Source organism: Chiroxiphia lanceolata, chromosome 13 (assembly GCF_009829145.1).
Source record: "Chiroxiphia lanceolata isolate bChiLan1 chromosome 13, bChiLan1.pri, whole genome shotgun sequence".
NCBI lineage: Eukaryota > Metazoa > Chordata > Aves > Passeriformes > Pipridae > Chiroxiphia > Chiroxiphia lanceolata.
Window position 1 is genome coordinate 3,352,087 of NC_045649.1, and position 24,751 is coordinate 3,376,837.

Below are 24,751 nucleotides of genomic sequence, written 5' to 3' on the forward strand. Positions count from 1 at the left end.
AATAATCCTCCCTAGTGTTAAAAGACATGAAATGTCTAGTAATTAGGTGGTAACAAAATCTGGACACCCTTATCTTTGCAAATCACACCAGGTTTGTGAAAGCAAGTAGCAGAGTCCTGTTAGGAGTGAGGGCAGCTACTGCAGGGCAGGCGAGATAGCTCTGGAAATAAATCTGCCAACTCCAATCACTTGCCAGATGTGGAGGGCACAATGGGATACGTATAAATGAGCTGTTATTTAATGGGAGATTATGTTGAATTGTCAGCTGCTTGTTCCCCTTTGTAAGTTTGTATCTCTGATAGTATTTTAAATGACATCTTTGTTTTTCACTGCGTTAAGTGCTGTGTGTAACCAGAGCTCACATCTCTGGACGTGTTTATCTGTGTTTTCGAAAACATTTTTCAAGTGCTTGTTGCTAAGTCAGTGAGATCAGCCAAGGTTTATAGAAGCCCATCAAAAAATAAGTGACAGTCTATCTTTGAGTAAAATAATAACCACAACTAGTACATTTCCCTTTTTTCTAGGGGTCCAATTAATGTATTACTCTGTACCTTATCACTTAAACTGATCATTTTGAGTAACTATGCTTTTTCCTCCCAATCTGTTTAATGACAAGAAGTTGATGTGAGGAGTTAGTTAGGTATTATTGGGTAGTTGTACTTTCTGACCTACTTGAGAACTCTGAGCCTTAAACTATGTTGTAAAACAAAAGTGTTGGTATCTAATTACTTCCATAAACCTTGACTGGATCTTTTTGCTGGAGTCAAGACCCCCTGTTAGGGGAAATATAAAGTCCCCTGTTTGCAGAAAATACTATACCAGACTGCTCCAAGGCAAAATATTTATTTGCCTCTCTGGTTCTTTGTTCATTTCTAGTTAGTTCTCTGGATTCAGCACAAATGAATTTTGGTTAAATTAAGCTTTTGGGTACTTTAAGCGCATCGTATTAAAATCAGAATAATAAGTAGGTTGACTTTCCTTCTGTCTTTATTTCTGTGTTGTTAATTTGATTGTACAGCACTTATCCTTCTGAATTCAATGAGATTGGCAACATAAGTAAGATTGACTCACATGAGCATTTGCAGGACTGGACTCAAAATATGCCACTGTGCTTCCATTATACAGTACACCCAAAGTGTTTTATTTATAGATTATTTTTGGTGTCATAAATGATTACTTGAGGGATGAATATAGGAAATTCCTCCCAGAATAGTCCTGTTAATTTCAGAAATGTATTTTATCTCACTGAAAATCATGAAAGAGAAATTTTGTTGTTGAAATTGAAGGGCTAATTCTGCAAGAACATCCTGGATTCCTCTTGAGTTCAAACACTGTTTGAGTTCAAATACTGTATTGCTTTTCTCTGAGTGTATTATAATTCTGCTCACAGAATGAATGTAGAAATTCCAGCTGATCTCTTCATTTCTGGGCATGAGATGCAAAATTAGTGAAGATATTTTAAAACATTTTGCTAGTGTGTACTATAATTATGTTTATCCCTCTTCTCCCCAGCTGATTCTGAAAACTCTGAGTATTAAAAAGAGCTTGCTAAATCCTTTTTATTTTTAGTAGCTCTTCTGAATGAAACATAGATCTGTAACTGAATGTAGTATTATTTCCTAATATTAAGATATACCAGTAAATTGATAAATCAAATTGGAAGAGTTAGGGGGGGAAATGCTGTGTGGAAGCTTTCTTTTCTTCATCTAAATGTCTTTAGAACATACACTACTTTGTTATTAAAAAAAAAAAAAAGGAGGAAAGAAACAAACAGCTGGTGTTTAATGACTCTGTCAGACCCAATTAAAAAACATCAACTAGTTACTTTGATTTGTGTTCAACCATGCCGTGGGTATACTTAAAAACATTATACTCTGCCAGAACTCATTTTGGCTTTGTTTACATTTATCTTTTAAACATATAAGACTATTGATGGCAAGTTACCAAGGTTATAACCCCTTTATATTCATCAATTTTTAATCTAAAAAAAAAAAGTCTAAGAGGCAGTGAGACTCATCCATAGTTACTTGAACACTTAAATACAAGTGTGCAGTATGTGAGCACTGGATGAAATGATCAGGGGATGGGAAGAAGGGGAAATGAAAGGATGCTGGGTTTCTCTGCTTCTACTGCAGTTATTTTATCCTACATTATATCCTTTGTGATTGTGCTTTTATGGATTCATGGCAAAATTTTTTAATTTTTTTTTCATTTGAAATAAAGTGATTTGTAAGTTGTCCTCTTTAAGTACGATCCCTTTAAACCATTAAAGTGTTTTTTGACTTGTTTTTATTAATCGTTTGCTTTTGCTAATTATCCAATAATTTTTCTGCTGTATTATATGGAACTACTCCTTGGGTCTCAGGCAATTTCTAGTAGATGCTTTCAGCTACTAAATAAGCTGTTGTTTTATGTTGGTTCTGGCCAAGTTCTACTCTGGTGCCTACATTTTATGTTGTTCTTAATGAGAGTGGAATTAACTCTGGGGGTATCTGAGGCATATTTACTGTTTTTTAGATTTACAGAAATTAAAGACTCCTCCGGAAAGCTTGATTTCAGCCTGCTTTCTCCATCTAAGAAGGAGTATTGGGCTATGTTGGCCTACAATCGCTCCAAGCTTTGCAATATCCTCTTCTCCAACGAGCTGAACCGACGCCTTTCTCCCCACGGGGTGACGTCGAATTCCCTCCATCCTGGAAATATGATTTACTCCTCCATTCATCGCAACTGGTGGGTGTACACCCTGCTGTTTACCTTGGCTCGACCCTTCACCAAATCCATGGTAAGTGAATGCCTTAAAGTACTTTACAAATCTTCCTTTTTTTTTCTTTTTCTTTTTCAAATCAGGGGAGAGAAGTTATAAAATCCAGATGTATGTATCTGCTTTGACCTATTGCCTTTTGTAACCGTGACCCCGATTTTAATGACGAGCACTGTTGCCAGGATAGTGCTCTAGAAGAGGATTCTTCAACCATTTTAGTTTTGCTTTGTCAATCTTTAGTTAAGGAACCTTCTAAGATGGAGTGCACGACCCCCTTGTTTGAAAATATGATTTTCACTCTGAATAAGGACGTTGTATGTCTTAGGTGCAGTTCAGAGTTATTTCCGTGCTCACTATACCTAAAACATCAAAAAAATTGCTTTGGCTTTTAAGTGGAATATGTTGACTGCATTTTTTATGTAAACAGATGCCCTAGTTAGAAGAGATACTACAGACATTATTAATGGCTGAGGGAAAGTGCTTTCAGTGGTAAAAGCACCTTCATTCATATTTAAAAAAAAAGCAACAACCCAACAATCTTCTTGATTCTTACAAAGTGCTGAAGACAATGGGTGTTTTCCATTTGTCTCCATTGGATTTTGGACTGGGACCATGACATAATGAAAGGCTACACAGTTCTTCCATAGCCAGTGTTATGAGTCTTCATTATATAAGAATTTGCAACATCCTGAGCAGTTGGAGAGGTTACTCTTGTTCCTTGAAGCTCTGAGCCAGGTTATTTGTAAGGAGTCTGAAGTATTTTCTAGGCAGAGGATGACTTTTACTTCACCGAGAAGCAACTTCTTTTAACCTTATAGGCTGTTTCTCACTCCTTTTTCATTGGCAAAGAATGGTATTCCCTAAAGGGTAGCATGGAGAGAGAGTCTCTGTTGAATGTTTCCAGTTAGGAATGAGGGAAATGAAAAGATCCAGACCCTGCAGAACTCATCTAGCCATGGCAGTTTGTTCAAGCCCAAACACCAGACCCCTTTCACAGAAGACTTCACAGCCGACAAGGGTGGTTGTGGTGTTGCATATTGTCTCTCTTAGATAATGGTGCAGATCAAAATAATTGATTTTATTTGAAAAAGATCAGAGAGGAATTCAGGCAGAGGGATCCATCCTTAAGCAACTTAATCTACCACATAACCTATAGTAACTGAGCAAATCAGTGGTGGAACCTGTATGTAGAGCTGCACAAAGGAATTTACTTGTGCATTTCACTATCATTGAGATAATGAAATTAATCTTAATTTATACTGGGATTTAGTATGTGGACAACACTCTGTTTAAAATCTGAGTTTTAGTTTTTAAAACTCTGATTACATGTCCATAAAAGAACAATACTGGATCTTCAGTAAGTCTCAGGGAGCAAAAATACAAACAGTGCAGTGTGTTGCACTGACCATGGGTGCATTGTCGCCTCTAACACCTCTGACCTCTGCCTGCAGTCTGCAGCCTGTACATATGCAAAACTTATTTATGTCCACAAGATTGATAAGTGAGCGTTCTGGCACCTTGGGACAAGTAATAATATCTTTCAACAGCATGTTTTTTTGACCAGGACCTATAAAATCATGCCTCTGCTGTGCTAGGGATAGTTTGCAAAACAAATTCTTGAAGTTCTCCTGAGAATGTGTGAGTGAATGTTATCAACGTCCCGTGAAAAGGATCTAGTCTGTGGACATTTATGAATTGTTAGTTTTATTTGCTCTGACATATTTTTGCAAAGAGAACCTTCAGTGTTTGTTGCTCAGAGAATCTTATCCTCTGAGGAACAAAATGAAAGACCGGCATTAATTTTGAATTCTTTAGAACAATTGATAGATTTTTTTTTTTTAATAGTATCTACGTATTAATAGTACATAAAAGAGAATACAAAGCACACTACAAAAAATAGCAGCACTGAATAACAGTGCACTGTAGTCCAAGTCAAATCACTTCTGTTAAGTCCTTCATGTTTGTATTTCACTGAGGTTATTTGAATGTCATGATGTAGGGTATGGCCTGAGGTTAAGCATCAGTTTTACAATTCATATTCTGATATGAATTGTTATGTTCTCCTGAACTTTACCAATGTTTCAATTGCCAATGAAACTAGAAAAGTGCCCCTTCCTGGGCATGCAAACAAGCAGAGCTGAAATTCTCAGCATCATCAGTGCAAGAGTTTCTATTTTAAGGCTTGTAGGGAGCAAATGACTTGCTACTGCTTCTTTCTTTGGGGATTGTGCTGTCACCAACCTGGAACAGACTTTGCTGAGGACCTTTTTGTGGGCTTCCTTTCAGTGTTTCTGTGGGAGCTCACCCTGGAGTTTAGATGAGTGTTTAGGTCAGAATATTGGGAGGGATCTCAAAGCTTACAGCTGCAGTCCCAAGGTGGTGAACTGTCCGTTCCTGTGTTTTCCAAGGATGTCTGCATTGCACAATGAATGCAGCAATGATGCAGCAGCATTTAAAGTAGTTTCAACTGAGCTGGGCCCATAACTGGCTGGAATGGAGAGATCAGTGACAAGGTTGTGTGGAGAGAGGTAAGGTCTGTCAGCTCAGGCAAGGTGACACCTGGGTGTGCCTGTACCTCTTTTGATCTCTGAGGCAGCTGCAGCATTTTGGTAGGTGGAGAGACTAATCCTTTCTGGAGCCAGTGTGAAGCTGTTTGCTGTGTCCTGGACTATCCTGGGGTCTGTATAGATGCATGCATACGTGTGCATATATGCACACACTGACTCCAGCTGCACATACCTGATTCTAGCTGGAGCCTTCTTGTATTACTGTTGTAAAAGCTGTTAATAAACAATATTTACATTTTCAGTTTGTATTTCACAAATGTGGACTTACGTATATTCTGAAAGTGGTGGATAGCTCAGAGTAAGACTCAGTTTCCTCTCTTTTGGAAGCTTTGAAGCAGGACAAAATCAGAACATACATTTGATTCCCTACTAGTTTTGATTCCCTACTGTCTGTCTGCAAGTTGCTACTGAGAAATTAGTCTTTACACCTTTGACTTAGTTGTCATCATTTTCTGTGGCACTTACGAAATCATCTGTTTAAAGTTTACTTACTAGAAATTGTAACAGTTTAATAATTATTTTGCTTTGTTTCCAACAATGAAGAAATATACCTTGTGTATCTGAAATACATTTTTTTTTTTCATTATTCACTTCTTGAGTGTTGAACAGCTCAGTTTGGTTGATGAAGACACAGTATTTTCTTTAGAAATGCACACTGTTGCCTCCCACAAGTCACTTTTTTGGGGAGACGTGATGCAGCCTGAGGTGTGTGGCACTTGGGGTATTCAGCAGGATAGAATTTAGCTGAGAAAAAAGGGCTGGTAACTGTTCCATTTTGGCTGATTCACAGAAGCACTGAAAGTCAGTATCCTGATACTGATTTTAACACTCTTATTTACCTGTTGGTTGTTATTTGCTGCTACTTTGGTAGTTTCAATAATTAGGAAACTTTAAGCAGAACCTTAAAATAGCTTGACTCCATAAAGAAGAGGTTTGTGGATTTCTTCTAAAAGAACAAACATAGGTAAGGTTTATCTGTCTTTTAATTGTGGGCTTTTAGTGGCATAATTTTAATTGCTTCTGTAAATGGTCATACCTTACTGCAAGAAGAAATGCAACTTCTCATTTTCCAAACCTGTTTTACGAGCATAAAAATTGTTCTATGTTTGTGCTACTTATAGTGAAGTCTTCCATTGAATCACACAGCTGTCTGGTCAGCTTTTCAAACATAACACAGTATTTAAATCACTGGTAGTTGTAGGTGTCTGGGAAGCAGTTTTGTTAAGCAGAGCACTGGAAACTCTTTTTATTTTTTCCCACCCACCTCTTTTCAAGATCTAAAATCCACAAGGATTTCTATGCAAAAATGGAGAACAAGTATTTTTTTTTTTGTAGGAAGAAATAGTTGCAAGTAAATTACCATTTTATTATTGTAGTAACTCTAGCTCTACTAATGTTCAAAGGGCTTCTCTCTTACTTACCACTATATAGTTACTCAGTGAGTTGGAGACACTTATAGTATAATTAAATATAATTTGAAACAAGAGACTACTGTAAATAACAAATTGGAAGAGAAACTCTGAAAGTAACTGTGTAGGCCACACATATGCTTTGCTGGTTTGATCCAAGGCACTAGGGTTTTGTTGGGTTTCTTTTTCTACCTCTCTTTTATGCTCTTTTACTCTCTTCTCCTCTTTCTCTCTCTTTCCCTCTCTCCTTTTGTCTCTCTTCTTAAAAACTGGCCCAAGAAAAGTTTGACTAAGTTGGTTTTCTTTTTTTGTTTTAAATTAATGCCAGTCATTCAAACCCCATCTGATTTGTGACTATTTACATACAAGATTAAAATTAAATACATTTATTGTAAGTTTTGAGCTTACACTGAGTGCACTATCTAGTGTCACTCCCAGGTGACTTTGTGAGTGTACAAAGGCATATAAATTTAGAAGTGGAATGCCATTATCACACGCTTGTGATAGTCTTACATAGACCCAAATATTTTTGTTGGCAGGTAACAGAGCAGAAAGAATATCATGTGTTAGGGTAGCAAGAGCTTAACAGATGTTTCAGTGAACTGAATTTTCAAATCCTTTTACATTAAGAAATGGCTGGGGTTTGGGGAAGTTCTGAGACTATTGGGTTACATTTCCTGTTGCAGTGCAAAGCCAGCCATTGTGCTGGAGTTTTAGCAGATGTGTTACCCCCTTTTAATGGTTGGGAATAAAACATTGGTTCTGTTGCTGAGATATAAATTACAACTAGAACAGCTCAACTTGTCACCTTTAAAGCCAGTTAGCTGTGGTAGGACCATTCTGCCCTTCACTTTTCACTGTGTAAAAGACTGATGCTTGAACTGCTCTTTGATTTCTCCCTCCTCCCCCAAAGACAGTAGCTTTCCAGAACTGGATTTTTTTATTTGAAGTATTGCTATTGAGAATTATAAGGAATACTTCTCAGGGTCCCAAAGTCTTCTGCATGTCTAAGTTTTCTATAAACCATGAGTTCTTGTTACTGTGATATTATTCTAGGGGTGCTTGAGGCAGTTGGCCTGGATTGCAGGGCACATACGGGCAGGAGGAAACCCCAGTGCCTACAATGGTTTCACTGGGTTTACTTTTGCCATAGGTTGGAATGTGTAAATTTAAATTTCATGTGATGATTTCACTCATGCCTAACATCAGCTCGGATATGCTGTTCTGGAAAGAAATCAATCTCCATCTACAGGAGTGACTTGCTTCTACCTATTGGTCACATCTGTTTGCTTTTGACAGGAGCCCTGGAGAGTCCCCCTGCAGCCTCGTCTGCTCTTCACTTTCTCCCCTGCTCTTTGCTGAAGAAGCTGGAATTACCCTTAGAGCTGAGGATAGTATTCCCTCCCTAAGCAAACATTTTTTTGCTGTCCAAAGATCTGTGTGGGCTGTGTTGAGTTGATGTTGGCTTCCATTACTGAATTCACAGTTCAGGCCAAATTCTGCCCACAGTTGTGCATGTTCAGCTCCAAGAGCAGTCATGGGCAGGGTGGGTTATGTGCATGTTTCATTATAGGATTTGGTGTGTATTTCCTTCCTCGAGACATTCCTGAAAATGCACTGGGTTTTCTTGAAAAGCAACAGGCAGTTCTTTTTGAAAAGAACCTCACAGTTTAGGTTGGATCAAAAATGTCGAATTTCTTTTCTCAAATTGAGTCCTGGGCAGGAAGAGAAAGAGGATGGGAGAGTGAAAGGGGGCTGACTACCTACTGGATATCAGCAGTTGTAGAGAGCCTAAATCACATGTGAAATTCTCCTGGTTTATGGATTAATGCCTGAAGTGTAAATGCTGAGGGGATGCTAAGTTGCATCTCTCTTTTTTAACACACAGGTTTGTGGACTGTACCTCTAGTACTATGGAAGGACAGTTATATTATTGAACTCTGATTGCATATGCTTCCTCACAGAAAACTCTTATTTAGAATGGACTGAATTGGGTAAAAGGAAAGAAGGCTTATGTGGAACAATATTTTGATTTGTTGCAATAGGATGGCAAAAAGATGCCTCCAAAGTAGTTGTTGATCATTTTACGTGTCCTACCTGCTAATAAAATGTAATATAGGCTGGTTTATTATCAAACTTACATTTAACTGATACATACTTAACTTCCTGCTAAAATAAATGTAGCATGAAATATAAGGGCAAATTAAATTCGTCCCCTGTAACCTACACACCACAGGAATGGAAAGTCTTTATGAAAACGTGTCCAGGTGCCAAACAGAACAGCTCAGGGTCTCAGTGTGCAGGATGGTGCTCAGGGGGAGCAGTGGCCATGGAATTTGCTATGTCCAAACACCCCCATAGCTGTTTGTGGAGCAGCTCTGTTATGCCCCATAGCTTTGTGGACAAAGTAAGGAATTTCTTCCTCTCCCCCCAGATCCTTGCAGAATTTCGGAGTGCCTCGTCAAGTCTATGGGCCGCGAGGCAGGGAAACGTTTGGTCCATAGTGTTTTATCTGACATGCAATTAAATTAAATTAAAATTTGAAATTAAAAAGGAGATTTCCCCATTTTTTTCCAGCCTGAAAAACCATCTTTTGATTAAAAAACCGTACACCTTGTGGAATGTCTGCATAGAGGTCTGAATTGCTCACAAATGTGACTGTTCTGTTTAACTTCATGTCTGGCCTGTCTGATGCCTTATCTGGTCAGGTTTCTGATGCCTGAAATCTGAAAAAATTGGCCTCATAGGTAGTTAACAGCATAGAACCAAATATATCTTTCTGAAACTTGCAGAATGTCAGTCTTGCATTCAGTTAATTTAATTTCTTGAGTCAAGATTGTTACGCTGTCTAGAAATAAACCTTCTTGTTGAATCATGATGGAGGGATTGAATTTGTGGGTGTAAGCTGCTTTAAAAACCAAATAAGCATTTCTTAAGAAAATGTTTTAAAAATAAATCCTTTTTAGTTTTGCACTTCATGATGCATCCATAATTTCTTTCTTGTCTGAAAACCCCAGACTTTCCTTCACCATGCTTTTTTTCCCTTTTGCAGTTATCCAAAGGAGATTTCACGTTTTTTTTTTTTTTCTTATTTTTTTCCCCCTTCTCTTTTGCTCACCCTCACCTGTGGAGCTCAAATGCACCTGAAGTGCTGTGGTGTCTCTGAGGTGCTGTGCAGCACTGATCTGCTCAGAATGGATTTGAGAAACCATAAGGAAGGAAATTTCTGTTGTATTACGAGTGTTGAGGTGTTTGGGTGACCAGAAAGATGTTGCACTCAGATAGAAACAGTTGAGCAGGATATTTAGTCTCTTTTTTGATGCCTTTACCTTTGTGTTGTTTTTTTTTTCTTTTTTTTTTTTTTTTTTTTGTAAGCGCTTAGGCAGTGAAATTCAGTACATCCAAAATACTTGAAATTCTGGTGTCCTGTGACTTTTTTTGATTTTTTGCATTGACAGTTATCTTGCATATTGCTGTACAGGTATTCTCTTTTTTGATTTCAAGTGTTCAAAAAAAATGTGGAATTTTGTGGAAAAAAGAAAGGGCTCTCCTTCTGGGAATCTGTATCTTCACAGTGCTCTGTGACAAATTATTTTCATGGCTTTATTCTCTGTTGTCAGGGAAGAAAATAGCTAATAACAGCACTAGATAATGTTTTGGATTTATATGTACAATCTCTTGGCCTCCCTTCCTTCTCCTGACTGATTAGAAATAAGTTGTTCTCTCTCAAAAGTGGGTGTGTGGTACTGGGCTGCGTAGATATAATGTTAAAACTCTGGTTATGGACAGTTTGTGACACTTCTGGTTTTGTGGCCACACATAAAAAATTTTCCTGTGTAGTTCACCTAAATCTAATATTTTTTTGACAAGCGTTGCTAAGAAAACAGCAAAAGCATTTATCACAGAGCTTTCTTAAAAATAATAGATTAGCAAAGGGAGTGTAAGGGAAAATACACTGTGAGGAACTTCTCTGAATGTATTACATACTTGAGTTGTAGAAACCAAAAGGTAAAGGTGCATATTCATATTCTTTTTCTGGCTTTAGCTCTCGACAGTAGCTTCTGCTGAGAATAATCTAGTTTGAAATTAAGTCTTGATGATTTTTTTAAAAAACTGAAACAGATTGCCTCTGTATAGTCATGCATTTATTTGGTGCTAATGCAAACATATGTCTGCTAACTTAGGAAAGTGGAGTGATGGTCTAAACCACTTTTATGATATGTGCTGGCCTAGATCTTAAAGTGTCTACAAACTGAGGTAGTAATTCTGCCTTTGCTACTGGTTTTCCTTTGCCCACTCTTAATCTGTCTTCAGGTTATGCTAGATATTTTTATAGGAACAATTTTGAGGAGTTCCACTAAACAAAAGGGCTTTCACAGAATAATTTTGTGCTTTTTGCCTAATAAGGGTTTAACTTTTGATGAGTCTGTGGCCGAGTGAGCAGTGAAAACTGTTGGCTGAAATCACTGTGCACTGCCGAAGACCAAACGTGAGTGTGCCCAAAGTGCTCCCTTGCCTTTTGTTGCAGAGCCCTCTGTGTGCCCTCCACTGCACCCCTGAGCCCTCTGTGTCCCCCTCACTCCACATCAGAGCCCTGGGGGTGCCCCTTGCAGCCCCCCAGATCCGTCCAGTGACAGTCACTGCAGATGAGGTGACTCAACCCTGCCTGTGACCCCAGAGTTTCTCATTTGTGAGCCTGAGCAAGGTCACTTCCACAGTTTGTTGTAAATAACACAGTAGGATCCAGACCTCCTTATTTCCCAACTAGCACATAAATCATAGGATTATTCATTTCCTTTAATAACTAGAGAGTAATAGTGAGAACACTTTTATGAATGAGGTAACTGTAATCAAAGCAAAGTCAATGCACCGTAGTTCATGTATAATGATCCAATGATCTGTTGCATTCTAGAATGATGGTCTCCAATATTCCCAGTGATAAAATGTGAGTTTTTAGCTAGCAATGAGTTTTTAATCACTTTTTATAAAAAGAAGTAGTCCCTAAAAATTAATTAATGATTTTTAAATTTTTGGACAAACACAGCTACTATCCTGTATGGCAGGAGGCTGGAGCATCCCTCTCATACAGGCTGAGATGCTTGTTCAGCCTGGAGGAGAAGAGCTTTCAGAGAGGCCTTAGAGCACCTTCCACTACCTAAAGGGGCTCCAAGAGATCTGGAGGGAGACTTTGGACAAGGGCATGGAGTGACAGGATGAGGGGGAATGGTTTCAAACTGACAGAAGTTGGGGTTAGATTAGATATTGGGAAGAAATTCTTCCCTGTGAGGGTGGGGAGGCCCTGGCACAGGTTGCCCGGAGAAGCTGTGGCTGCCTCATCCCTGGAAGTGTCCAAGGCCAGGATGGACAGGGCTTGGAGCAACCTGGGCTAGTGGAAGGTGTCCCTGCCCATAGCAGGGTGTGGAACTAGGTGGTCTTTAAAGTCCCTCCCAACCCAAATCATTCTTTGATTCTATGAGACACAAATTGTACAAGATGCTCCAACTGAACCAGGTATTTCATCTATTGAAATTAAGGTGCTATGAGTGATATGAAATGCGAAAAACAAATCCCATGTGGGGTCAGATGCCAAATCTACAAAATTTTTTGAAGCTGTGAGGCGACCTTAATGATGGAGGAGTGGGTGGGTTATGAACAAAAGGCTCTAAGAAGTAGTTGTGTTTCATTAGTCTGATTGCTTAATTTTCTTCTCTTAAATCAAGTTTCCTACTGAGTTTAGAGGCACAAGACTGAGTCATTTTTGGCTATGATTTTTTAAAAGCAATTAAATCTGCTGTTTATTCCTTAAATGAGTTGAGACCTTCTTATCCCTGTCACTTGATGAGGCAATTAGGCAGCAATGCATCTTTTATTTCCTCATAGTTCTTCTTCCTTGTCTTTTACATCCATACCTGCTGATATTAAGCCTTCTAGTTAGCTCTTTATGAAATAGAACTGATGATCCACACATCTGAAGTTCAGCAAGGCCATGTTTTTGGGTGAAGGTTAGTTTTTGTTTGTTTGACCTCTAGAGTTTAAAATCCTGTGCCCAAACTTGAAACGGTAAATGTTAAAAATGATGAAATTACATAATTGAACGTTGTTAGTCCGTGTAATTTTGTGATCATAACTCACAGAGCAGTATAAATTTTGTGGATTCTAGAACATGGTTTATCTTTCCTCACATTTCTTTTGAAGTTTCTATTTACAAACGGACAGATGTTCAGGAAACCCCAAGCTTTTATTGGCCCTCTGTAGAATAGATGAAATATGAAATTGTTTTTAAAAAGAAGAATGGAGTATAGATCCTGTTTTATGGAACTATTATTTAAATGCTATTTCTTAATTGGAGGGTGCAGTGCTTAGTTCCATTATTTCCCTAGAACCCCCTGGATATCTGAGATGCTTTATCATACCATGGTCTTTTCATTTCTCTCTCTATCATCTTTGAAGAGGTGCCATACCACTTTAAACAGTTCACCAATCAGTTTCAGATGATGGATTCTCTTTAATCATTTACATCCAGAGAAAGTCAAATATTCCTTAGGAAGCCAAAGTAATCTAACAGAATGTATAGTGTTTGTGCAGCTGGATATCTTATTTATTTGAAGTTCTCAGGGAAATCTCTTCTGACTTTACAAAAAAGATGGAAGAGTAAACAGTAAGTGTGTCCAAGTAATGTGAGCTAGAAAGTCCCTTCTTTTGGAGCAAAGTCATTAAAAAAGTATATTTGCAAGGTCCAAAAATAATAAAGTATATCAAATGCAGAGTACTGCATAATGTTTTTTCAGTATTCTCGCTATTTTTACATATATATGTGTGTATGTACCTATCTATCTATAGAAATGAAAAATATACTTGAGTTTTTAATATAGTTCATATTCCTGGATAGGTGAACACAATCAGAGTCTGTTTTCCTGAAAAAATGATTCATCTGTTTGTTTTCTTACTCTGTGACATGTCATTTATCATCATGTTGCCATTCCCTGGACATAACTGAATTAACATTCCTAAAAACTTCCTTCCAGGAAAGCTATTGAAAATGTACTTGTATGTATAGAAAATTCATATTTCTAGGCTTTTGGGAGGTATCCCACTGTGATACTAATAGTGTTTCTAGTTCTTGTCAGTTCTCTATTCCAAAGTTTACTGTATATATATAGGTATATTTTTTTTCTCCTGAGGAAAATGTGAGGGAACTTGCTGGGTTGAGTTTGTTGGTTTTAGGTTTTGGTTGTTGGTTTTTTTGTTGGTTTTTTTTTTTTTTTTTTTGGTGTTATGGACATGAATGTGGTAATTTCCTTTTTTTTCTAAAGGCAAGACTCAAACTGCAGGATTTTCCTTGGCCAGCTTGGAGCATTGGCTAGATTCCCACGTGGAGGGAAATAGGTCTGTGGTTGATGAGACTGTCTTAGGGAGTGTGTTTAGTTTTTCCACTGGATGTTCACTAGCATTTTGGAGTTCAGTAGCTTCCATTGTATATCACTCTCTGAGAGTTACTGCAAGGACTGAGTTAGATACTGGTCAAATCCTGAACATCATTCTACTCTAGTTCTGATGTTTTTACTGTGTCTTGTTTCTAGGTAAGAATGTATGTGTTTCTAAAGAAAGAGAAGAAAAGGGAATATATGTTCCAGAAAAATTATTGAAACCACATAGTTGTCCTTAATTTGATGTTGGTTTTGTTGCCAATACCAGTGAGAGCTGATGTGCCTTTTCTGCCTCTCCTCTTTCTTTTCTTAACCTACTGTCTTAGTCCTTAGGTCTGTGGTTTCTCACCCCTATCAAGAAAGGAAGAAAGCACAAATGTATGATTGTATGTTAAATACTGTAAAGGCAATGTCTTGAAGACTTCTTTTAAATGTATATATGATTCAAGAATGATGTTTAAGAATGAAAGAGAAGGGTTTGGAAAAAAACCCCCACCTTGAATCCCTTTGCCGGTTAAAATATTAAAATGGTTCCATGTTTTGATATATATTATATGACCTGAGTTTGTATGATTTCCTGGTGATAAAGTAGCAGATTGCACTCATTTTCTTTAGGGGGAAAGTGAACCTAATACTGAATTCATTGTGCTTAGTTCAGTGTAAAAATGTACAACAAATGATACAGTACTTATTAGTTTTGCAATAATCTGTATGAGGATTTGTAATCAGAGAATTTATGAATTTCCTCAGCTTTTAAAGTTTCCTTTGAGACTTACAATACTTGAGTCATTTGGGTTTTCCAACCCCTTTGTTCTATTCTTTCTAGGCAGTTGTTAGACTAGTGGCATCAATCCTTTTTTAGCAAGGAGGATGTCAGTAAATATAAACATTGCAGTCAAATTCCATCCATTATTTTAGTGACAGCATGTTTTTGCAGTTATTAAACATCACCATGGATATAGCACAGTATCCAGTGCATGCCAAAAAAAAATCTATAGAAGGTAGTTGAGGAATTTTATTAATTGCAAAAGCATCACATTGAAAGAAGATAAAGACAGCAATGTTGGATGATGCATCTTATATAAAAGTAATGTCACTTTTGAGATATAGAGAAAACAGTTTGTTTTGAAGAACAAGATCTACTTGTCCCAAACATGCAAGATTGATTTGTGCTGTGCTGTGGATTTCCATCTCTTCCAGCAGTGCTGTCTTAAGGGTTGACATTTGCAAAAATGGAGTTCTTAAACATGTACTGCTCCTGTGGATGGTGCATCTTTAATTCATTTTGGATGGATATTGCCATTAATTCAGAAAAATGTTAAACAGATAAAAGAGTTGAAACTTACCGTGGGCTTATGTTTAATGTTTGTTCACACCACTGCTTGTTTCTTTTGTTCCTGATAGATGGGTGTGCTTGTACAAATGGCTGGTGAGACTCCTCACTGCTTAGGAAAGCATTTACTCAAGTGATGAGCACCAGACTTTATGTAAAAGGAACAGGTTTGAAAATCCTTATGATGACCTGACACATTGGTACTGATTTCTGTTTGAATGCTGTACCTACTACTATGCAAAAAATGTTGAGGAACACTTCAAGTTAACAAACTAGAGAATAAGAATACTTGGAAATACTAGGATTAAATTTTTCACCTAAATTCAACACATATAGGTATTTTTCTTCATGTTACCTTGTCTGTCACTGTAATCTATTAAGGAATACAATTAGGGATTTTTCATTTTGCTAGAAAATTGGAAAGACTATTTCTTTCCACTGAACAGCATTACTATTAAAATGTTGTCCTGGAATGTCAAACTTACATTATGATGAATACTCCCAGTACAAGAAAACTAATTTAGCACTTCAAGTAAAACAACCGTCTTGGCAATTTTTTATGATAATGACTTTGTAACAGTGTCATTTAGAATCTGATTGTCTGCTCATGTCGAGTGGTTCATCCCATCCCAAATAGCGTGGCTGATCTAACAGTGTTAATTATGGAGCAGAGACACGATCTGCAGAGGGATATTGGGTGTCCTGGTGCTCCTTGCCCCAGTGCTGATGAGCCCGTTTTCCACTGCAGAGCAGTGTCCTGCCTCTGTAGGAAAGGAGTTTGTTGCAGTTTCCTTAGGAAAAGTCCCGAATATCTGTGCCCTTGAGTGGGAATGGGGTGGGGGTTGGACTGAAAAGTCCTTCTGTGTTTCCTCTTGTGGAGCAAGGACACCCGTGACAGTTCTGCTCGTGATCTCATGGCATAAATGTAAAAATATTATTTTCTGCACACTTAATGACACTAAAATAAAGGTTTTCTGGGAAATACATTTATTCTGGTTTTGTCAAGATGTCATGAGTAAACAGAAATGAGTTACCTTGTTTCTTGGCAGAACTAGTTATTACCTGTCTTCTCACAGAGACAAGCTGCAAAGCTACTGCAGCATATTGGTATGTGGGTTTTCTAAGACTGAAAGTGGAGGTCTCTTGAACTGATCTGAAGTCTTTGCGGATTCTCATGCTTTTGACCACGTTGCTGTTACCTTGTCTGTGTTTTTTGCCCAAGACTGTGATTTTGCTGTAAATGTTAGCTGATACCAACTGAAAATGGCAAAGTCAGTGCTATCAATAGTGTGCTCACTTCCCACTTTACAGTGATGGCTGGCTAAAGGCTATTTTATCTACTGTATTATATTCAGTCAAGCACAAATAAAAAAAGTTGCCTGGACCACTTTATGTTGTCTTTGAGAGTACGAGATGAGGTATTTTAAAATCTTTTATAGGCATTTAAACTAAAACCTTTATGTGAAGCTGTCGATAATTTTCTCAGCCGTGACATGCCCAAAGACAACATGTACTGTAGATGAACAAAATATGGGCTGTAGATAACATTTTTGCCTTGTTAATCTAGAAAGTAGTGGCAACAGATCATCTGTACACAGGTGAATATTTGCCTTTCAAAATCATACAGATGGTGCTGGACATTGATGACTTTTCCCATATTTACCTGCATTTGTGTCTTTTCTGTACCTTCCCAGACCCCAATCTTAGAGCAGTCATGTTCACTTCTCAAGAAGGCTTTAATGTTGGATTCATTCATTATTGCAGTTTATATTGTTATTTTCTTTTTCAAAAGAAAAAGTATATTTTGAATGGATTCAGAGAAAAATGTTTTATTTTTTCCTTTTTTTTAATTTTAATTTATAGTATCAATAACTAGAGGAATGATTCTCAAATTACTACAGAGAAGTCATTGGATTTCAGGGGGAATTTGCAGTCTCATAGGTTACTGTTTCTAAAATTTCCAAGTGTGGTCATGAATGGATTGATGGAGGCTGTTTTCCCGTTTTCACTGCAGTGAATCTTAATGGGTGCCAATTAAATATGTTTACCTTTTACTTACATTTCCCACCATAACATGTGGAGCATATAACATGACTTATACTGACAGATAGTGATTGTTGTTTAATTCTTCCTTTTATCCACACGCTTTGAAATTATAAATTATATCAATCCTTAAATCTTTGTTTGTTTTAGAGGAGGTTCTCTTTTTTTCTTTTTTTTTCTCCTCTTGGCACACCATATATGCACTAGCAAGTGCTCGCAATTTCAGCTGCATTTAAGGAAATATTGTTGTAAGGCTTTTATGTGCTGTACTTCAATCAGCCAGTGCCAGCAGTATCCCAATAGAAAGACCCTCAACAGACCATTTTCAGCATTTTGCTGCAATTAAACTCCTCTGGTTTTAGCCCTCAGGCAATTTAGTACCTTTTTACATATGCACATTATGAACTTTTGACCAGGGCCTGGTAGTCATATATTAGATAGCAGCTTTTGAAAGCAGACTTAACAAGTTCCTCAGAGTATTACAGCCAGAGTCGGTTGTGGAAAAGGTAATTTAACCAACTTGCAGTGAGGCCATTCAGAATCTTACTGATGATCCTAAATATGTCTTTTTTTTTTTTTCCTTGTTTCCTCTGGAAGCTGGTAGCAAGAGCTCTCAAAGAATGTGATTGATCTTTTATTCAGTAGCTAACGAGGGCTGTGATTCTATTAGTGCTCTACAAGGCGAGGGAACAGTGATTTAATGAAGTGTCTGGTGAGCTGGTCATAGATTTATCCTGTTGTCTCTAATTTGCAGCGCCGTGGTGAGTGTAAAAGAAACTGCACTCACGCTGCCATTAGGCAGGTATTTCCTTAGTAAATTGTTGTAAGGTCAGGTGTAGTTATCTCGGAAAAGGCAATGCCTTCCCTGCTCAACGTCTCGGCGTGACAGCCGCTGTGCTGAGCACTCACTGGAGCGGAAACACGAAGATCAGAGGTCCGTCTCCAAGTCCCCCTTAGCTGATGCAGGAGCAGATGAACTGCCAAGTAGGACTAATAGAGTCATAATTGGCGATTAGAACCGGAAAGGTGCAATAACGTCTTAATACAAACTGGCTTAGGTTGGAGTTGCCGTCGGTTGTTGGAAAGTTAACACGGGAGCCTGATGTAGTAGCACTTCCTTTTTTTTTATTTTTTTTAATTTTTTTTTCATTTTCAAAAAAAAAAATAAAAAAAAATCAGGCAACGCATCCTAATAGTTGCAGCATGACAAAAATGTAAGAACATCAAAACTTGACTTGCTTTAAAGTGACATTAATGTCTTCAGTACATCTGCTTCGGCGTGTAACCTGTCGGTCCTGCTCAGAAATGATGCAGTAAAATTTGCCGTGGAACTATAGATGAAATAATATCATAAAAAATGCCTTGACTTTCACTTAATTAGCACTAAATAGTGGGTTTTATTTCTGTCTACTGAAGGCCACTGACTTGTTTATTTTGTTGTCTTTGTTAACCTGAGATGTGATTCTGATCATACCTATGGTGTTGGGAATCTTTATTGCTCTTTTGTGCTTTTCACAGACCTCTGAGTCCAAGTTAGCCAAAACCAACCATTTTCAGAAAGAAGTTACCTTTGCAAGAGTTGGTTATTTGAGAAGGAAGTTATGGTACACATTGTTGGGAAGTCCAGCATTACCTATTTCAATCAAAAAGCAATATTGGAAAATAATGAAGCAGATCTCACATGTCTGGTTCTTTCCTATCTAAACACAGAACAGTAGATAAATCTCAAGATTTCTATGGCATTTCTTGCTGTATGGCAGCTGGAGAATTCCCAGGTACAAAAGCGGTCAAAGCTGAGAATTAGAGGGGAGGCAGAGATGAAATTGTGGGAGAATTCATCCACTTTGGTTTATGTGTGAGTCACAAGCCCAGTTGGGATCTCAGGCTTGTGTTCTGGGCTGTGTGCATATAAGTAAAGAAAAGTTTCTGGTGCAAAATGCCTCAAATCTGTTTTAAAATCTCCCGTGCAGCAGATGTAACTTGAATCTTGGCAAACAGCAACAGGAAGGAGACCTATAATAACTTGTCTCCTTGTATAATTATAGCACATGCACCACCAAATAGTTGTCATGTGCTCAGATGGATGATTTTATTTTTGAAAAATAAAAATATTTTCAGTTGCATGAGCCCTTGAACCCCTGTGAACTTGACACCCTGTGGGATGTCATCTGGGACCCCTGTAAAATATACAGACACAATTTGTCTGGAAAAAGAGATATTGGGCTTTTAAATGAACAGCAAGAGGATTTAAAACAGTAAGCCAAACTTTCTAATTTCCTAATATTGACACTTCTGTCCCTCACAATCTTATTATAGTATTATTCTCTGCTGATCTACCATTTCATCAAAAAGTCTACAATGGAACTAAAAATCTAAGCCTTTTAGCCCATAGATCATTGCAGTTGGTAAATGGCTTATTGTAGATTAGATAATGTGGTTCATAGCACATCCAAATCAATAAAAGGCTAGTCTGAATGTAGTAAAGTGCTTTCAGTCTGAATCTTTTTATTAAGTATATCTGCCACAAGCAAAGTGAAAATTTTAGTCTTTTTGCTTAACTTGATGTAAGAAAAAGACAGCTTAAATTTCTGCATGATTGTTTTCTTTCTTAGAGAAGATCTGTCCCAGAGAATTTAGTTTTCTTTGAATCAAAATTAAATTTATTGTGTGAAAAATGATAACATTCTTATATTGGCAAAATTCAGAGCCCAGTGGTTTGGTGTTCCCAGTCATATCCCACGCTAGAAATGAACCACTAAGATCTCACATTTGTTAGATATTCAGTGGTCTCTGTGAAATAAATACTTCTAAAGCTGTTCTCTGACAAAAGTCATCAGCAAAACCTGGCAACTTCAGCAACAAATGGAGGTGAGGAAATGTGAAGGAAATATTTGGAAGGCAGAATGGATAATTTGATGCAGTAACCTGGGTCTGAAGGGGAGGATATGGTTCTTCTTTCTGTCTCAGTCCAGAAATGATCCTGTGTTCCTGAAGGTGTGCAAATACCAGAAGAATACACTTACTAATACAGAAGGAATTGAGGAGGGTTGTGTAGGTGTCGAGGGTGAAAATATATGGAGAGAGAGTTTTTACCCTTCTAGCTGGAGTTGTATTAGAGACCTGGAAGAAATTAGTGGCACAATGGGAATTAGTGGCTGGCTCTGCCTTTGCACTTTCCTTCATTCATTGCAATTTTGTATTTTCCTGTTTCCACCCATGGCCTGCACTGCTGAGGAAATGCTGAGCTGCTGAACCTGGTCGAGAACTTGCCCGGGTTTTGCAGCTCGGCTAAAAAGGGGTTTTAAGGCTCTATTAAAAATCCAGTGAATAACTTAGAATTTCTAGCAAACAATCAAGTCAGATAAACTGTAATTGGCTGCAGAGAGATGCTCTTAACTTACAGTTCTTTGACCATGTTATTGACAAGTATGTGTTCGCCCATGTATTGACCAGTGTGTGTTCACCCACGTTATTAATAATTTATCCTTTGAAAAAAAAATCTATGTGCATTATAGCCTTTGATCTCACAAATTTCAAAGCTGAAGATGCTATTTTCTTTTTCCTTTTGCATTTTTTCCTTCCTTTTTAAAGAAATTTTAAAAAGAGAAGAGAATGAAAAATAATTTTAAAACTTTTTGCTGATTATTTTGGTGGGAGAGCATTCCTGATGACACCCATCCTTGGTAATGAGAAGTGTACATAAATACAGTAATAATATATATGAATAAAAAAAAAATCAAGGCAGGCTCGCTGTACTTTGCAGATGAAAAATATTTGAAAACAAGACTTAATGCATCTAGTAGATTAAAACAGAAATTAAAGACTTTAGAGTAAGAAGAGATCAAAGGCTGTCTTTTCATTGTTCTTTTTATTGTTTATTGACTTCAAAAAGACTTTTTAGTTTAAGCTGACTTTAATGTCTCTTGAATGCTCTTTTGTAAAGTGACTTTGAAAACTCACGGATAATGTCTTCATTAAGTGGGAAAAAATCTTGGTAAAAATATAACTGTAACTTTGCTTTCATTATAATAGAAAGAGATAACACTTTGCTTAATTAAGGTCTGTTTTCCCTCTGTTCAGAATTTTACGACCATTTTTTTCATTGAAATTAGTGCTGATAAAAGCTCAACGTAGACATTGCTAAAATGAAACTCTTAGTTTCCCAGAGAAGCACAGCAATGTGAGTTCTCTGTCTATATTTGTTAATCAGTTAATCAGGATGTTGCCTTGTGTATGTGAGCTATTTTGGGAAACAAAAGAAAAAAACCCCAAACCCAAAAGCATATTCAAGTTGTATTGATTCTGAAATAAAGCAACGCTTTTTGGGTTGCTGGGAATGTTAATTTAGAGATTTTTCTGCTCTCATTCTGTTTCCAAATGTCTGTGCTTTTCTCACCAATCCCTGATGACTTGATGTATTTGGATTATGTTAATGACTATATTAATAATGACAATATAGATCATAAATCTATGGAAGTAAACTGGTAGATTAGGAAAGCCATGTGGAGTAATTTCTCTGGGGAGCAGTGTGTTCTTTCCACAGTATTTTGAGGTTTAAAAAAATGCACTTGGGGAACAGGACTACCTTGGCTTGCCCCATCCCAACAGGTCATGTTTTCCTCATGGTTCTGGGAGAGTCAGTTCATGTGACTTTTAAATGGAAAAGGGATGATCATGGTTTCATGAAGTGCACTTCATCTTTTCTCAGAGGCTGTATGTGTGGCAGGCAGAATGATTCCTGACAGTGGAAACATTTTATAATAGAGATGATTCAAGTGTCTTCTTTTGGTTAATTTCTTGCCAGTATTGATACATCCTCATTTTTGGTTTGCTCCTCACTTTTCTGTAATTATGGTGCAATATAATCTTAGTTTTAAGAATTTCTGATTTGGGATTGTAACGGACAGCAGTTGTTTGTTACTCTGGGGGTGGCAGACAGTCAGTGTGAAGGTAATTTTATGATACACACCCTTCCCATTGTGTGTATTTCTGCCAGGGCAGCATGTACACTTATCAGGCAATCTGCTTGGCTCTTACTGAGGATCAAAAGATTCTGAATTAGTCTTCAGAAGTTGTTTGCAAGACCTTTTTTATGTATTTAAAAAACTCAGCAACTCCTTTCAAAGTGATAGCTGAGCTTCCGGAGGCTTTTTTTTTTTAATGAGAAATGTGTGTTGCATGATTTCTGTAACTGCCTAACCTTCCTTCAGCTTTAAAGGAGATTGTCTTCAAAAGGAAAACCAACACTACACTTGTTTCCTCTTGCTTCCATTCATGGCAGGGGACAGAGCAACAAAGCTATTGTAGGGTAGGTGTTTTTATACTCTTTCAACTATGATACACCTATTAGGAATCATGTCCAGTGCAAAAATGAGGCACTGGAAAGGATGTCTTCTTTAATGCTGTGTGACTCTAAAAGCCATGTTTTGTGTTAATTAGACTGTTGCTAATATTACTCATTTATGGATTGGTTTGTAAGGTTTGGGTTTTTTACTTCATTTTAGTGGGGGCAACCACATTTTGCATTTGGTGATTCAGTATACAACAGTTCCATTTTGCAGAGTGTCTTACTAGTTTTCATATTCATAGATGCGAAAACATTTTTGCAGTATAACTGTTTTTAAGGCACAAATGGTTAAGTCTTTTTACAAGTGTAATCTTGGTGGGTGGCTTAGAGGCTCAATTACCCACTGAAATGGAGGAAATAAATGTCCTTGAAGGTTTGCATTTGGATCATATGACACTGTTGGGTCTCAGCTCATTGTTAATAGGTCTTACATCTGTGTAGCACACAACAGCACATGAGAATGTAATACAGTGTTACTGCTTGGTACCTTTGTAGAAACGTCTGAATTCTTTTATGGGAGATGACAGAAGAGTAAGCCAGCACAAAGAAAGCAACAAACTAGCTGGCAAAATAGATGCAATGTCTAATCCTACCTGTTAGTCAGAGTAGTTAATGTGAAGTCTATTGAAATGTTCATGTTTATGATGCATATGGAGCGTGCTGTTTGGGTTGCATTGCATTATTTGTACTCTGGGCTAAGATTCCACAAAACCAGAAAGAAGCAGAAATGACAAGGAGAAAGAAAGGAACAATGAAGCCAAACGATGAAAGAATGAACGTGGACAAATTCCAAGCTTATTATTGTAGTTATTTTTACCTCTATTTTGTGTTAGGAATAACAAGGGGTGGTCCTACAGTGTGAGAAATGTGGTTGCTTTGCCCTTTGTAGATTTGAAGCTTGCAGTAGGAAAGAGCAGGCACCCAGGACACGGGGAACTCAATCCCTTGAAATTCTGTGCTTGTGAGCAAAAGGTGCCAAATACTGTTCCCTCATCAGTGCTGTGAATCTTGACGTGCATGAGAGCAGTTTGGCTCAAGGGTTTGTTTGCATATTTGCATGCCTCAGTTATATTATTAACCAACCCAGACCTGCTTTCCTGCCTTGAACATACAGAAAGGCCACTGTAGTAGTGATGTACAAAGTGGATTAAAAGGAGGATGCAGGATATCTTCCTAAGAAGGTGAGATCAGAAAAATTAGGCCGTTTCAAGAATAAATTTATGTATGTTATGTATTTCAGATAATAAATACCTCATAGCAATGATTCCCAGGTTGCTTTATGGATAGAATGCCTCTGATTATGAGCTCCAATTCTATTATTTGCTTTCCAGAAGTCATACAAGTCCATTCTGGAAATCAGTCCACTAAATAAAATATATTTAACAACACAGTCCCTTTTTCTTTACTGTTTTCTTCTTTCTACAGCATTCCCTTCCAAGTCCCATTGGAAGGCAATATTTAGGCAAATAAAGCACTAAACTGTTGGAAGCCACCTACCTTTCACCTGATGTACAGACTAGCAATTCTCATCACCTCGGATTTTTCTCTATGTTCAGTATTTATGATAAATGTCCTTTCTGTTGAAGTTTTTGGAGTTCTAATGATGTTTGTATAGCTTTTTTGGAAGGTGGGAGTTAACATCATGTTAAGAGAGGATATACAAGACAGCACCTTCCTTTAGAGAAGAGCCAGTATCCAGCTGCAGGAGTGTGCTGGCAAAGCTGGCTCCCTGCTCCTGCAGCCTCACAATTTTATGGAGTAACCACTATAAATCCTAAGCTAGGAAGTGTGCTAAAATTTTCCCTAGTCATGTGTGCCGTGCATGACAGTGCATAGAGCTGCCTTCCCGACCCTTTGTCCCTGG

The 24,751-nt window shown here is 37.6% G+C and overlaps 1 protein-coding gene across 2 annotated transcripts in view; it reads left to right on the plus strand.

Moving 5' to 3' along the window:
- Positions 1-24,751, plus strand: part of WWOX (WW domain containing oxidoreductase) — a 493,269-nt gene that overhangs the window by 118,489 nt on the left and 350,029 nt on the right. For both annotated transcript variants that reach the window (XM_032701431.1, XM_032701432.1), the window contains exon 8: positions 2,518-2,782. In XM_032701431.1, the coding sequence (XP_032557322.1) occupies positions 2,518-2,782 (265 nt within the window). The remainder of the gene's footprint in view (positions 1-2,517; positions 2,783-24,751) is intronic.